At 47.5% G+C, this 16,180-nt stretch overlaps 1 protein-coding gene across 1 annotated transcript in view; it reads right to left on the bottom strand.

The window, feature by feature from the left end:
- OGDH (oxoglutarate (alpha-ketoglutarate) dehydrogenase (lipoamide)) overlaps nucleotides 1-16,180 on the bottom strand; it is a 120,112-nt gene that overhangs the window by 19,299 nt on the left and 84,633 nt on the right. The window contains 9 exon segments of the mRNA XM_011946780.1: nucleotides 445-516; nucleotides 933-1,111; nucleotides 1,218-1,345; nucleotides 1,642-1,792; nucleotides 2,129-2,257; nucleotides 2,558-2,660; nucleotides 4,142-4,294; nucleotides 4,718-4,897; nucleotides 11,194-11,322. Of these exon segments, the coding sequence (XP_011802170.1) occupies nucleotides 445-516; nucleotides 933-1,111; nucleotides 1,218-1,345; nucleotides 1,642-1,792; nucleotides 2,129-2,257; nucleotides 2,558-2,660; nucleotides 4,142-4,294; nucleotides 4,718-4,897; nucleotides 11,194-11,322 (1,224 nt within the window).

The raw sequence follows: 16,180 nt of genomic DNA, 5'->3' as shown, positions 1-16,180 counted from the left end.
CAGGATGGTCTCGATCTCCTGACCTCGTGATCCGCCCGTCTCGGCCTCCCAAAGTGCTGGGATTACAGGCTTGAGCCACCGCACCTGGCCCTTTTGAGCTCTTAAAGTTTCACTGGAATCACCCCAAAGTTCTCTCAAGTGTGTACCTGAATCAGGGTCTGGGAGCATCCCTCAGGAGCCCATGCTGAGGGGCTCACACGGCATTTCTGTGCTTGCAACAGCAGGAAGCCAATGGAGGCAGTCCCTGCACCTTCCTCTGTCCTCCAAGGAAGTCTCTCATTCCAGAGTGCCCAGAGGCAGGGGGCCACACCTGTCCACCCACGCGAGCTCCCCAGGATGGAGAAAGGAACAGAGGCACGGTCTGCTACTTCAGGATGTCCAGGTAGACTGTTCTTCCCCAGACACCCCGAGAATGGCTGGGCTGACAGGGCCTGTATTACTCACTGGCAGGACGTCTGGGTCATCGTTGCACATCTGCAGGAACCGCTCTGGGCGGGCGGAGGAATGTTCTGGACCCTGGAACCAGACATGCAAGTTACAGTTTAGGAGCTCTTGCGTACTGACATTTGCCGCATTTGCTGTTCCTCCTCCTTAACCAACTAGCTCATTTCTGGCTATCTTTTTCTTGATGGCAGGGTTCAGTTCCTTCCCCCTTCCACCGGCAAAGCACTTGGCTCCTCATCATTTCCACACTTGGATGCCTGCACATCTAGGGAGTCTGCACCAGCAGGGACAGGGCATGCTAGCCACATCCAGATGGGCTACTCTGGCTTTCCGAGGTGACATCCCATCTGAGATGGACGGGAAGCACCAGCAGAGCCCTTAGGAGGCTGGTGTGAGCTGCTGGCTCTCGTGTGCCAGTCTTTGGGGTCAGGGTCCTACACAGGCCCTTCCCAAGTCCTAGGTCTGGCAGGGAAGGGCCAGAGGCTCACCATGCCCTCCATGCCATGTGGCAGCAGCAACACAATGCCATTCTGCCGCACCCACTTGGCTTGTCCCGGGCAGATGAACTGGTCGATGATGCACTGGGCCGTGTTGTGGAAGTCACCAAACTGGGCTTCCCAGAGGACCAGGGCATTAGGACTGGCCATGGCGAAGCCCAGCTCAAAGCCTACAAGAGACATAGGAAGGAGAAAACCATGTCCAGGACACCAGCCAGTAGGCCCAGAGGGGGTGGGTGGGTGAGAGGCCGTGGTGGTGTGGCTCCAGGCACTCACCCAGCACACCGTACTCAGACAGTGAGCTGTTGCACACGGTGTACGGGGCCTGATTGGGCCAGAGGTGGTTCATGGGGATGCAGGTTCTCTTGTCCACGTTCTGGTCATGGAGCACATGGTGGCGGTGGCTGAGACAGGACAACAGAAGTAATAATCAGGAGCTCTGACTTGACAAGCAAATATGCTGGGACCCACATGAAGCACCAGCAGATGCCACGCTCTGTGACCTGGACTTCCGGCCAGGCAGCTGCAGAGTCAGCCCCACCCAGGTCTTAACAGAAGCACCCACAGCAAATGAGGGACAGAGGTTTTCAGCCTGATAGCAATGGGACTCAGTAACTGTCTTCTGAAAAAGAAACACCAGAACCCCTCCCTTTGCATTTCCTACTCTTTGGAGGGCAAACAAAACTGCCTAGAACGTTACCTGAATGTGCCCCGCTCCACGTCCTGGCCACTCAGTCGGATGTGGATACCCTCCTTCAGGAGCGAGCCAAACGCCATGTACTCCGCCAGAGCCCAGTCCACAGTCCGGTTCTTCACCATTTCCCCACGAGTCTTCAAGATCCGGCTCAGCCCTGCAGAGATACAGCTCTCACCAGCTGCTGCAGGCTCTGCCTGCACATGTCTGCCTTGCTTCTCAGTGTGCCCACGGCAAGAGTGGAGCCTTCTTCACTCGTAGTTTCTGGGTTCCTGACTTGCTGGAAAAGCTGTGACCTCAGTCTCTTTTACCACTGAGGAAGTATAGGATCGTGCTAAGGGCAGGGAGTGAGAGAAGTGGCTCCATCCAACCACCCCAGAGGCTTCGAGCAGGGCAGGAAGGGAGTCTCTGTAGGACACATGATGGGGGTCAAGGTCACAGTCCTAGACAGTCTGGGCCCAACATTTCCACAGGTCAGCACAGAGCTTGTTACCTCCATGAATAGTAAAGTTTTCCACAGGCACAGAGCTAGCCACATTCCCAATGTGTGTCAGAATATCCTCCGTCAGACCCGTGGAGGGGCAGGACATGCTCCTGGGCTGACCGTCCAGGGTGAAGAAGCCTAGGAGAGGAAGAACAACTGAGGCATGACATCTGCTCTACTTTTCCAGGGACCACACCATGGCAGACACATGATGTAGGGGAGAAGCAGGGTGAGAGACAATGTAGCTCACACTGTGTTCCCCAGAAAACATGAGTGCAGGGGTCTGGGTCCAGGGTCTGCAGGGGTTTTGCTGAAATGGTGCACACAACTGTGCACTGTGGGTACAAAGTGGAAAGCATGAATTTTTTCTGGGAGGAGGATGCCTTGTTACATCAGATCCTCAAAGGAGCTTATTTGTGGCACTGGTTCTTCACTCACCAGGCCAAGGAGAGTCCAGCCAGTGCTTAATGTGCAAGATCTTCTCATCTTTAGATCTGGCAAAAGCTTCCTCACAGATCTTATCATACTTGGAAATTTCCTCCTGAAGGGTTGGACACAACACAGCAGTGACTGGCACAGGGCATGACTACTGCACATGCCCACCCGTACCCCCACACTTTCTGACGGCCACCACGCAAGCCCAACCATACCCCGGCACAACTCCATGCGTGCCCACCCATACCCCCACACTTCGTGGGTGCAAAACATCTCAGCCTCTGGGCCTGCTCCTTCTCAACAGGCATAACACCTGTCTAAGATTTTATTCTTTTCATCCCAGAAGTTTCTTCCTCACATTTGCTGGGTAGAGATTCTGCTCAGAGTTTGAACCCCTAACCCTTCACATTTTTTTTCCTTTTTTTTGGTGACGGAGTCTTGCTTGTCACCAGGCTGGAGCGCAGTGGCATGATCTTGCTTCACTGCAACCTCCGCCTCCTGGGTTCAAGTGATTTTCCTGCCTCAGCCTCCCAAGTAGCTAGGACTACAAGCGCATGCCACCATGCCCAGCTCCTTTTTGTATTTTTAGTAAAGATGGGGTTTCACCATGTTGGCCAGGATGGTCTTGATCTCTTGACCTCGTGATCTACCTGGCTCAGCCTCCCAAAGTGCTGCAATTACAGGCGTGAGCCACCATGCCCAGCCCACCACATTTTTTCTTAAGAACTGGTCCAGGCCAGGCACAGTGGCTCATACCTATAATCCCAGCACTTTGGGAGGCCAAGACAGGTGGATCACTTGAGGTCAGGAGTTCGAGACCAGCCTGGCCAACGTGGGGAAACCCTGTTTCTACTAAAAATACACAAACTAGCTGGGCGAGGTGGCTTGCACCTGTAATCCCAGCTACTTGGGATGCTGAGGCATGAAAATTGCTTGAACCAAGGAGGTGGAGGTTGCAGTGAGCTGAGATCACACCATTGCACTCCAATATGGGTGACAAGGCTAGATTCTGTCTCAAAAAAAAAAAAAGAACTGGTTCAGCTCTCATGGTTCCCAGTACAGTCCCAAGGAGGTCTCTGGGCCACAAAGCTCTGTCTCCAGGATAGGCTACAGGTTATCAGGTTGTTCTGACCTGGGATCTGTCCTGTTCCCATGCTCAGACATAGCTCCTCACACCCACCCTCTCCCTCTCTAGGGCAGCTGCTTGGCCTTCCCATTCACAACCAACCAGCACTTACTATCCAGATTACAAGTGGCCCCTTACTTAAGCTGGATCCACCACCTACCTCCCAACCCTGCACAATCTGTGAAATCTGAGAAAACCTACTGGGCCGCTACTACTTCAACCTGAAAACATCCCCTTCTCTTCCCAAAAACACTGTTTAAGGCCTACTTCCTTTATAAAGCATCTCAGTGGCCCAGATTCTCCAAAAAGTTACGCATTGAAATACTATAGTTGTAAATATTTCACATCCTCTCACGTGTATCCTCATCACTTGCAACAGTGAGAACTGGCCCTGTGGCCCACCTTTTCTAGTCATCCCCGGCTCTGGAAAGGCGCACTGGGACAGAGCCACAGGGACGTACCTCATACTCGGGCTGGTTGACCACACCCTGTGACACCAGCACCTCGGCGTACTTCTGTAACACTGGCTTCTGCTTGCGGATCTGCTTGTACATGAGCGGCTGCGTGAACATGGGCTCATCCATCTCGTTGTGGCCGTTGCGCCGGTAACACACCTGCTCAGAGCAGTGAGAGGATGTCAGAGACAAGCACTGGCCCCTTGGGAAGAAGTGCGGTTGGGGAATCTGCCCCATCTCTCCTAGGTGATGGTCATGTTCTTCATGCCTCATGCCTGCCCTGGAATTTACCTTCTCTAGAATTAGGATTCTGTGTATCTCTCCTTTACACAGTACAGCTGCTCTATCAATGGGGAGTGGCCCTCCTCACCACCACAGCTCCTGGCTGGGAAGCAAGCATTCCTTGGTGCTCACAGGCCTGAACAATTTGGAGCTCAAAGGAACCTGCATGAGGCCTGGCACTAGAGAGCCCTGAGGTGACTCATCTAAACAAGCTCCTCTCCTTGGGACACAAGGGTGCCGAGGGCAACAGGGGTGGGTCAGATGCTCTGCCCAGGACGTGCTGTCCCTGGAGTCACTCACCAAATCGACGACCACATCCTTGTGGAAGGTGCTCCTCCACTCGGCCGCCACTTTGCACACATACATGACAGCCTCGGGGTCATCTGAGTTCACGTGGAAAATGGGAGCATTCACCACTCGGGCCACATCGGTGGGGTAGGGGGAGGAGCGGGCCATCCGAGGGTCGGTGGTGAAGCCGATCTGCAAGGAACATGTAGCCTAGCAAGAGGGCACCTGGCACAGCCGGCACAGGGACCAGAGGGTGGGGCCGAGGCCCGGCATGGCGTGCACTTGCCGCCTGGCTACTCTTGAGTACGTGCTCCAAAATGGTTGTTTACACTTCTTTTCCTTTATTTTTTCTTATTCTGATAACAAAATCCATATATATTTAACATAGAGAATTTAGAAAACATAGTTTAAAAAATTAAATAGCAACCTATAATTCCACAGGCTATGGGGTCAATATTCTGATGTTTGCCTTTCCAGATTATTTTCTTTGTATGCATATATATGTAAATAAATATTTAAATTTGGGATCTTATTATTTTTATTATTTGATTAATTCTTTTTATTTTTTGTAGAGATAGGGTCTCACCATGTTGCCCAGGCTGGCCTCAAACTCCTGGGCCTAAGTAATCCTCCTGTCTCGGCTTCCCAAAGTGTTGTTATAGGAGTGAGCCACTGTGCCTAGCCTAAGAAATTTTTTTCTTTTCTTTTCTTTTTTTTTTTTTTTGAGACGAAGTCTCACTCTGTTGCGCCCAAGCTGGAGTGCAATGGCGTGATCTCAGCTCACTGCAACTTCCACCTCCCGGGTTCAAGCGATTCTCCTGCCTCAGCCTCCCGAGTAGCTGGGAATACAGGCGTGCGCCATCATGCCTGGCTAATTTGTATATTTTCAGTAGAGACAGGGTTTCACTATGTTGGCCAGGCTGGTCTTGAACTCCTGACCTTGTGATCCGCCTACCTCAGACTCCCAAAGTGCTGGGATTACAGGCGTGAGACACCATGCCCAGCAAGAATTTTTTTTTTTTTTTAAAAGAGACAGAGTCATGCTCTGTCACCCAGACTGGAGTGCAGTGGTGCAATCGTGGCTCACCTCTTATTCCAGCCTTCTGTGTAGCTGGTGTTACAGGTGTGTACCACCACGTTCAGCTAATTTTTAAATTTTTTTGTAGAGAGGGGGTCTTGCCATGTTGCCTGGGCTGGTCTCGAACTTTGGGGCTCAAGTGATCCTTTTGCCTCAGCCTCCCAAAATGCCGGGATTACAGGTGTGAGCCACAGTACCCAGCCAGAAAAGAAAATTTAAAGACTTCATAACATTCCCTACCAGTTAGATGTACCAAAATTTAATGATATATTCATAATTTTATGATCGGCATTTAAATTTTTATTTTATGATATATTTCAAACATAAAGCATGATAATACTACACTGCTCATCTGTGAGTCCATCACCTAACATGAACAAATCTCAACAGTTCTGTCATATTTGTTAGTGGACCAGAATGTTTCTGTCACAGAGGCTCAAGCCCACAGGCCTCTCTACCCTTAAATCAGAGGAGGACACTGCCACAAGTTATTTGTATTTCATATGTCTGTAAACAGCATATAGTATCTATCTTCTGAGGCTTGTTGGTAACATATATTCATTCATTCATTCATTCATTCATTCATTCATTTATTTATTTATTTAGACGGAGTCTCCCTTGGTCACCCAGGCTGGAGTGCAATGGTGCGATCTCAGTCTCTGCCTCCCGCCTCAGTTCAAGCCATTCTCCTGCCTCAGCCTCCCAAGTAGCTGGGATTACAGGCATGTGCCACCATGCCCTGCTAATGTTAAAAAATATTTTTGGTAGAGACGGGGTTTCACCATGTTGACCAGGCTGGTGTTGAACTCCTGACCTCAAGTCTGACTGCCTTGGCCTCCCAAAGTGTTGGGATTACAAGTGTGAGCCACCGTGCCTGGCTGACTTGTAAACTTTGATGTAATTTCAAATTCATGAGAAAGCTGAAAGAGTAGTACAAAGAACTCCCATACACTCTTTACTTAAAGTCACCAAATGTTCACATTTTGCCCCCTCTGCTTTAATTATTCATGCCCTACCATTACACACATACACCTTTTCCCTGAACCATTTAGCAGACAGTTGTGGACCATCTCTATTTCTGAGGGAAAAGTCTAGACATTCCCCTACCTCGCCAAAGTACAGCACTCAGCCTCATGCAATTTACACTATGTCTTTGTCTAATCCATAGTCCACAGACATCATGCAGCAGCACTGTATAATCCACTCCACACTCACTCCATCGGCTGTCCTAACAATGTTTATGGAATCTTCTTTTTCCTTAGCCCAGTATCCAGGCCAGGACACCCACTGGACTTACTTGTCATGTGTCTCTAGTCCCTGCTATTCTGGAAGGCTTTCCTTGGTTTCTCATGGCATTGAGATTTCTGAGAGTATTTCCATGTTTTCAAACTATACTGATATACACTCTATGTACCTTATATATGGCATCATACTCTAAATACTATACAATTCCTTTGCAGTTTGCCTTTTAACATTTGTTTTTATGATACACCCAGGTTGAAACATGTAACTGTACTTCCTTTAGTCTCTACTTTCCAGTGAAACTTAACTAGACACAGTGTACCCCACAGGGTATTTATCCATTCTCCTGTTGGTGGACATTTGGTTTGTTTCCAATTTGTGGTAAACACAATGTTGCTGTACACATGCTTATACAAATTTTCTCCCGCAAACGCTGAGTTTATTTGCAATCTAATCCTAGGAAGGGAAAACTGAGCCATAAGCATGAGCATTTTAAATTTTTCTAAATGCTATCAGACTGCTCTCCCGAGTAGCTGTTCTACTTACACTCCTACTAGCAGCATATTAATGTCCTGCAATTTCCATTTACCATACTGTAACCATTTCCCCAGGATATTAAACTTTTTAATGGTTGTTTAATATCCCTTCCTATGGCTTTGCCAAATTTTATGCAAAGACGCTTTTGCTGCTGGACATAAGCTTGTTTCCTAACTTTGTGGTAGCACAAACATGGTTTTGACAAAAATATTTTTTTTTTTTTGAGACAAGGTCTCACTCTGTTGCCCAGGCTGGAATGTAGTGGTGTGATCATGGCTCACTGCAGCCTTGACCTCCTGGGCTCAAGCAATCCTCCTGCCTCAGGCTCCTCAGTAGCTAGGACTACGGATGTGTACCAACACACCTGGCTAGTTTTTGTTTTGTTTTGTGTAGAGACAGGGTCTCACTTTGTTGCCCAGGCTGGTCTTGAACTCCTGAGCTCAAGCAATCCTCTTGCCTTGGCCTCCCAAAGTATTGGGAACAGGTTTGAGCCATTGCATCTGGCAGAAAAAAGAGTCTTATGAAAAAATATTTACCATTGGATGGCTTCCTTAGGTGAAATTTCTGGAAGGGGAATTTCTAAGTATGTTCTAAAAGAAATAAGAGACTCAGCTACAAAGTTATTTCCTCTCCTTCTACAGATCTTCCTGACGCCACACTACCTCATGAGCAATGAGTCAAAGCAGTAAAGAGATAAAGAAAATATTAGCAAAATTTAATTCTGTATTTATGTTTAACGGCTTTTAAATAATCTCCCTTCTCACACTGACTAAAGAAATAATCAGAAATAGACACTGACGAGAACATTAAAAAAAAAATTATGGGCCGGGCACAGTGGCTCACGCCTGTAATCCCAGCACTTTGGGAGGCCGAGGCAGGTGGATCACAAGGTCAGGAGATTGAGACCATCCTGGCTAACACGGTGAAACCCTGTCTCTATCGAAAATACAACAAATTAGCTGGGCGTGGTGGTGGGTGCCTGTAGTCCCAGTTACTCAGGAGGCTGAGGCAGGAGAATGGTGTAAACCCAGGAGGCGGAGCTTGCAGTGAGCTGAGATCGCGCCACTGCACGACAGAGCGAGACTTCATCTCAAAAAAAAAAGATGTGCCAGAGCCTGACACATAAGAGAGCCCTGAACAATCTCAGCTGGTATTGAAGCCAGCATCACCCATCTGGGGCTTCAGCATGTAAAGAAGGTCCTGCAGCAGGAAGTCAGTGATATAACATGTCTTACTGCTAGAACTTCACAGAAAGAAACCCATTTTGCAAGGCTGAGGTCTCAGCTGCCCTCTCCATAATGTTCACCACTGTTATGAGCTTCTGTGCCTTCATGAACATATGGGTGGGAGCACACATGACGGAGGTGCACTCTACTAGGAGTATCTATGGGGGTGGATATGCACACATGTGTAATAGAGGTGCAATCTACCAGCAGGGTTATCTATACTAGTGGGTGTGCATACACATATGTGACAGAGGTATACTCCAAATATACTCTGTACTTTTTTCCATTATGGGTGTATTAATAATACCTCCTAGTATATTATTGGAGGCAGCTATACTTACCACTATACCACCAATGCACTCTCTTAGTATACTTTTGGGAGTTAGTGTGTTAGCAGGAAAATCTTGGTAAGAGGAAAAGCTGATTTATGATGCTATGAACATGTAAAAAAAGAAATAAAATTAGAACTAATAAGCAGTTACTCAAAAAGTTAAAAATAGAGCTATCATATGATGTAGCAATTCCACTCCACTTCTGGATATATACTCCAAAGAACTGAAAGCAGGATTTCAGTCAGGCACAGTGGCTCATGCCTGTAATCCCGGCACTTTGAGAGGTCCAAGAGGGAGGATTGCTTGAGCCCAGGAGTTCAAGAGCAGCCTGGGCAACAAAGAGAGACCCTATCTCTACAAGAAAAATCTAAGAAAAAATTAGCTGGGCATGGTGGTGCGCACCTGTAATTCCAGCTATTTGGGAGGCTGAGGTTGGGGGACTGCATGAGCCCAGGAATTGGAGGCTGCAGTGAGCTATGATCATGCCACTGCACTTCATCCTGGGCGACAGAGCAAGACCCTGTCTCAAAAGGAAAAAAAAAAAAAAAGCAGAGTGTTAAAGAGATATATGGACAAACATGTTCATAGCATCAAAGCTGGTCTGGGAGCCAAAGGAACTCTAGGGCCCAATGGTTTCTCCTCTCACTCCTGGCCCTTCTCACCCCTCCCATCTACTTCAACCCTGACAACTCGTTCACTACCTGTGCCAATACTTCCAAGGAGGAGGAATCCAAAACTTCTGGTGGAGCCAGTTCCCCTGTTGGAACAGGTCTCACTGTTGAGAGTTCTTCCTTTCATTCAACTAAAATCTGCTTCTTGGTAACTGGAGCCACCCACTGGAGCTAGCTCTATCCATTAGATGCTTTGCTACAGAATCATTTATATTTGAAAACAGTATCCAAGTGCAAAAGAATGAAGCGGGACTCCTTCTTTGCACCATGCACAAAAATTAACTCAAAACAGATCATAGATGTAAGTGTTAAAACTCTAAGACTCAGAAGAAAGCATAGGAGGTAAAACTTTGTGACCTTGGGTTAGGCAAAGCCTTCTTAGATATGGCACCAAAAATCACAAGGAACAAAAGAAAAAACAGATAAATTATGCTTGATAAAAAATAAAACTTTTGTGCTTCCAAGGACACCAAAATTGTCCCATATTTGCAAATCATCAGACACATGGCTCATATCCAGAATATATAAAGAACTCTTACAACTCAACAATAAAAAGACAATCCAGTCAAAAAATAGGCAAAGGATCTGAATAGAAATTTCCCCAAAAATGTACAAATAGCCAGTAAGCAAATGAAAAGACACACACATCATTAGTCATTAGGGAAATGCAAATTAAAACCACAATGAGATATCACTTCACACCTTCTAGGATGACTAGAATAAAACAGACAATAACAAGAGTTGATGAGGACATGAAAAAACTGGAATCCTAGCTGGGAGTGCGGTGGCTCATGCATGTAATCCCAGCATTCTAGGAGGCTGAAGTGGGTGGATAACTTGAGGTCAGGAGTTCAAGATGGAGTAAGACTCTTTTTTTTTTGAGATGGAGTTTTGCTCTTGTCACCCAGGCTGGAATGCAATGGCACGATCTTGGCTCACTGCAACCTTCACCTCCCAGGTTCAAGCAATTCTCCTGCCTCAGCCTCCCAAGTAGCTGGGATCACAGGCATGTGCCACCACACATGGCTAATTTTGTACTTTTAGCAGAGACAGGGTTTCACCATGTTGGCCAGGCTCGAACTCTTGACCTCAGGTGATCCACCTGCCTCAGCCTCCCAAAGTGCTGGGATTACAGGCCTGAGCCACCGCGACCAGTCACCCAGTGCTAATTTTTCAATTTTTTGTAGAGAAAGGGAGTCTCACTATACTGCTCAGGCTGGTCTCAGACTCGTGGGCTGAAGCAATCCTTCTGCCTTGGCTTCCCAAAGTGCTAGGATTACTTGGTCTTTAATAACAGATGTATTTTTATAATCAGAAAACAGTGAACATCCTAAATAACTCAGAGATGTCATTCTAAGTAAGACTGATGTGAGCAGCAAAGCCTCAGGCTGGTGTGAGGTACCTGGTTGTTGACGACCACGTGCACGGTGCCGTGAGTTGTGTAGGATGGCAGGTCGCTGAGGTGGAAGGTCTCGTACACAATGCCCTGGCCAGCAAATGCAGCGTCCCCATGCAACAGGATGGACATGACCTGTAGACACCAAAGGAGACCCAAAATCCAAAATGTTCTGATTGCCACGTCCACAAGGCAAACAGAGGAAATGCATCATTTGTTTTTCAAAAAATAACGTTTTGAGATAATTTCAAACATAGAAAGTAGCAGGAAAGTCCACAGGGCCCCAAGTCCCCAACATGCTAGCACCTTGGTATGTCTGTTCAACACCAACACACCCTGCCATCATCTGGGAGGGCAGCACTAGCTTAGCCATCCGCCCACACCCCACATGGGAGGGCAGCATCGCTTGCCAGGTCTCTTCAGCTCCTCCAACCTGGAGCAGCTCCTCATCCTTCCTGTCTCTGCACCCTTGACAGATCTTGGGTCCCCACTTGGGAAGGACACGCTGCATCAGATCAGGTTAACTCTGCTCACCTGGGAGGCCGCTGTCTGCTATCCTCCCATTCACTCACCATTGTTTTCCTTGGCAATGAGTATAGTGGTAGTATTCTGTGAGAAGAAACTTTATATCCTATTCCTCCTCAAACCTCCACCCCAGGCTCAGCAGTATGGACAACTGCGTCTGAACCAGCCCTTTGGGTTGATGGCAAACACCAGTTCCTGCTACTCCTACATTTATTAGTTGGCATTCTCTGCAAGGAAGAGCTTTCCCTTCTCCCTTATTTACTCGTGTTAATATGTACTCGTGGTTCCTATTTTATTCGACAGGTTGCATTAATATTGTTAGTTATTTTAACGCTCACACTGTTCCAGGTTGATATGGAGAGCAGCTCCTTCCAGCTGCCTCCCTTTCCTGTGAACAGGGACAGGTCTCTTTCATTCATGAGCACTTCCTTGCTTCCTGACCAACAGAACATTGTAGCTTCATGTTGTACTGTCCCTGTCCAGCCCTGTACAATATCAGCTGTTTCTCTAAGAAGCCAGCTTCCTGCAGTAGAGGACAGGATTTAAGACCAGTATTTGTATGCTCATCACTGCCAGGATATCATCATTTCTAGGCCTACTCAGCATAGATCTAAAAAATGTATGTGTGCATATGCATGCGCATATATACACAGCTATTTCTCTGTGTATGTGTATATAATAAAACTGTGAGTTTGTACTGGTACCTCCAAATTTTAATCCAACACTTTCCAGGCCACCTCCTTCCATACCTATAAATATCTCCTACAACTGCAAGACACTCCATCCCCACTGCCTTAGATATGTTTACTGATTTACTCAGTGTCCCCAGTGCCGCAATCATGTAAGCCCACCTCCTCTACTCCTTGGATACACAGCCTATACCTCTTCAAAACCCTTGTACTAGTAAGGGCTCTCCAGAGAGACAGAACTGACAGGGTGAAGAGGAAGAGGGGGAGAGAGAGAATGATTTTTTTTCCTTTTTTTTTGAGGCAGGGTCTCACTCTCACCCAGGCTGGAGTGCAGTGGCATGATCTCAGCTCACTGCAACCTCTGCCTCCCACAAGCTCAAGTGATTTTCCTACCTCAGTCCCCCAAGTAGCAGGGAATACAAGTACATGCCACCACGTCTGGCTAATTTTGGCATTTTTTTGTAGAGACGGGGTTTCACCATGTTGCTCATGCTGGTCTCAAACTCCTGGGTTCAAGCAATCTTCTTGCTTCAGTCTCCCAAAGTGCTGGGATGACAGGCATGAGTCACCATGCCTGGCCGAGAAAGATGGATTTTTAAGGAATCAGGCTGGCAAGTGCAAAGTCTGCAGGGCGGGCTGGCAGGCGCTGGAGACCCACAGCAGAGCTGATGTTGCAGCTCAAATGTGAAGGCTGTCTGGAGGCAGATTTCCTTCTTTTCTGGGAACCTCAGTCTTTTCTCAAAGGCCTTGAATTGACTGGATGAAGCCCACTCACGTTGTGCAAGGTCATCTGCTTTACTCAAAATCTATTGGTTTAAATGTTAATCTTATCTTTACAAAATGCCATCTAGATGGGTGTGTAGCAAAAAAACTAGATGCTGTGGCTAGCCAAGGTGTTATATAACAGACCTTCTCCTGCTGTGGCCTCAGCCTTCGGGCCTACTGACCTGCACCTCCCTGACTTCCTGTGACTACCCTGGTCCTCAACACTGTGCTAAGTCATCCTTGGTAGGACGGTAAGACCCATGATTTGTGTGTTAGGGACAAAACCTAGAATTTTTAAAAATAGAACTGCAGCTGTCCTGCCTTTGGGTAGATGTGGCAGGTGCTCACTAGGATAGCAGCATGTGGATATAAGGATCTGGTTTGCTTACAGGTCCCCTTGGAGGTGTGCAGCTTTGCCACGATGCCCAGGCTGCCTGAGTGTAAAAGCCATTGGTTTTGAGTCACTGACATTTCATGCTTTCCTGATCCCCATAGCGTGTTTTTTCCTGCAGATACTTTTCTGTCCAGTCTGTCTTCTGCTGGCACCTGTAGTCAGTCTTCCTCTTGTCATGGTATTTGTTCTTTGATCATCTTGGTGATGTTGTACTGTGATCGCCATGCCATACTGCATTGTGGTAACCGGCTGCTGAAATCACAGCCAGGACACATGGGGAATCTCCTTGTGTCTGGCAGCCTGGGCCGTACCTCTGGCAGGAGTGGGTGCTCCCTTTGTGGCAGGTTGCATTGCTGCACTGAGGAAATGCTTTCATGAACAAAGATCCCAAAGGCTATATTAGCACTGAGCCAAATCAGGTCTGTTTCACACTCATGTGTGAGATTATGGGATGACCTTAGCTGCACTTATACAAAGTATGTAATTCTGCATGAGTGCTGAGAGTTACATAACACACACTTCAGCTCCCTGAGTTCTGGATTTAACAGAAATCAAATCACGTCCTATGGGTGTCAAGAGTAAGAACAGGCAGATGACTGAGCCTGCAATGACCCCACACTGACCGTGCTGGGGACATGGGAGGGCTTGAGGCAAGGTGATGAGGAGGCTCAGAAAGAGGGCTTGGCAGCTATCCATATTGGGGCAAGGGCAAACTTGTGACAACATGGTTTGTGCAGACTGGAAACAAAGGGACTGACAGTTTGGACTCAGCTACATGCAGGCTTATGAGCAAATCAGGGACTAACCAGCCTCTCCTGTCCTGGCTTCTCATGAAGGGCCCAATCAGTGTGACCATCTGTAGCAGTTTAAAACATACTCTATCACTTTTATTCCAATGATTTCATTCCTTTTCGGGAAATTTCCAACATTCTGAGGAGTACTGCTAGAGTGGTTTTTTGTCCACAATCTATGAATGTAGGAGTTACCCAAAGTTTTTGGTAATCTCATTCCACTACTCAGCCCAAATGCCTGGGCAAGTGCCCAGGAGGGTGGAAATACCAGAGGCACTGGTCATCACAATGCTGGTCTCCCCATGCCGATCTCGCTTCAGATCAGCCCATCCCAGACACCCAGTGTTGTTACTGCCTGCGGGGGCTGCAGTTTCCCCAAACAGAGTTGAGGCCTCTTTGCCTCTAGCTGAAGTTTCTGTGATACTGTCCTGGCCCATGAGCTTGAAGCCATGGAATGACCTCTGCGTCCCTGTGGGTCATACTCGTTCTTTATAGCAAGTATTGACAGATGCGAGAATCACTTCTCCAGCCCAGGCTCCATTACCTATGATGGCAGTTTCCCTTCCTCTAACCCTGCAAGCATGACAGTAGTAGATTTACAGTATTTAAAATTACAGAACCTGGTAAACTAATAATTGGTTCTACTTCTTTTTTTTTTTTTTTTCTTTGAGAAGGAGTCTCCCTCTGTCACCCAGGTTGGAGTGCAGTGGCGTGATCTTAGCTCACTGCAACCTCCGCCTCCCGGGTTCAAACATTCTCCAACCTCAGCCTTCTGAGTAGCTGAGACTACAGGCGTGTGCCACCACGCCCAGCTAATTTTTTTTGTATTTTTAGTAGAGATAGGGTTTCACTGTGTTAGCCAGGATGGTCTCAAACTCCTGACCTCAGCTGATCCACCCACCTCGGCCTCCCAAAGTGCTGGGATTACAGGCGTGAGCCACCGTGCTGGGCCAATTGGTTCCACTTCTAACATAGACCTGACCTCTTTCCAGGGCACAACTAGGAGGCTGGCCCATCCCTGCTCTGTGTCCCCAATTCACCTTACATCTTTGCTCTTACATCTCCAGAAAACATTCTTCCCTTCCCACCTCCCTAAATCCTGCCACTTCTCCAATAAAACGACAACTACCTGCTCTGCTGCTAAGGGGTCTCCCTTTTATCCTTGGTCCAACTCTAGCCCACACCCCTGCACACCTCTTCCAAAGCTCTTTGCAGCTAACTTCACAGTTTCCTATCACACTGTATGTGTGCTATTTGCTTCTTTACACACGACCTTTCTTCTAAAAAGAACAGGAGGCTCTGGAGAGAAAAGTGGTGATGCCTGCTTTGTATGTTTCCTAGAACCCACACATATTATAAATATTTGATTTTTTTCTGATTATTTGGTTTTTAGGTCATCATTAATAGGAAATATAAAATTTGTCAGACAAGATTCTATCTTTAAGTTAAATAAGGACAAACTGTTAACAATCTGTTAAGACTATTTCTACACAAGCAGGCTGGCGAGCCAACCCCCAACACTCAGTCACATGACCAGACATGGTGAAGCAGGACCCCACCTGCCTGCAGCCTGAGCCCTCCTCGGTCTCCGACCAGCCCATGAGCTCCTGCCTCTGATCACAGCAGGCACGACTCTCCTGACAAGTCTCAGTTCTACAATTTCTCCTTCAAGGCTCACCTACACTTTTTCCTTATAGAGCCTCTCAGACTCTCCTCCTTTTCAGTGAAAACATCTCTGTCCATTTAGAATAACTGCAAACCTGGCTCCTTCACAGATTTGGTGAGGACAAAAGCAAACTTTCCGCATAGTTCTGACAATTACAACTTCA

This window comes from Colobus angolensis, unplaced genomic scaffold, assembly GCF_000951035.1.
Source record: "Colobus angolensis palliatus isolate OR3802 unplaced genomic scaffold, Cang.pa_1.0 Scaffold253, whole genome shotgun sequence".
NCBI classification, from domain to species: domain Eukaryota; kingdom Metazoa; phylum Chordata; class Mammalia; order Primates; family Cercopithecidae; genus Colobus; species Colobus angolensis.
The sequence above is the reverse complement of the archived record's forward strand: the minus strand, read 5'-3'. Positions and strand labels throughout refer to the sequence as shown.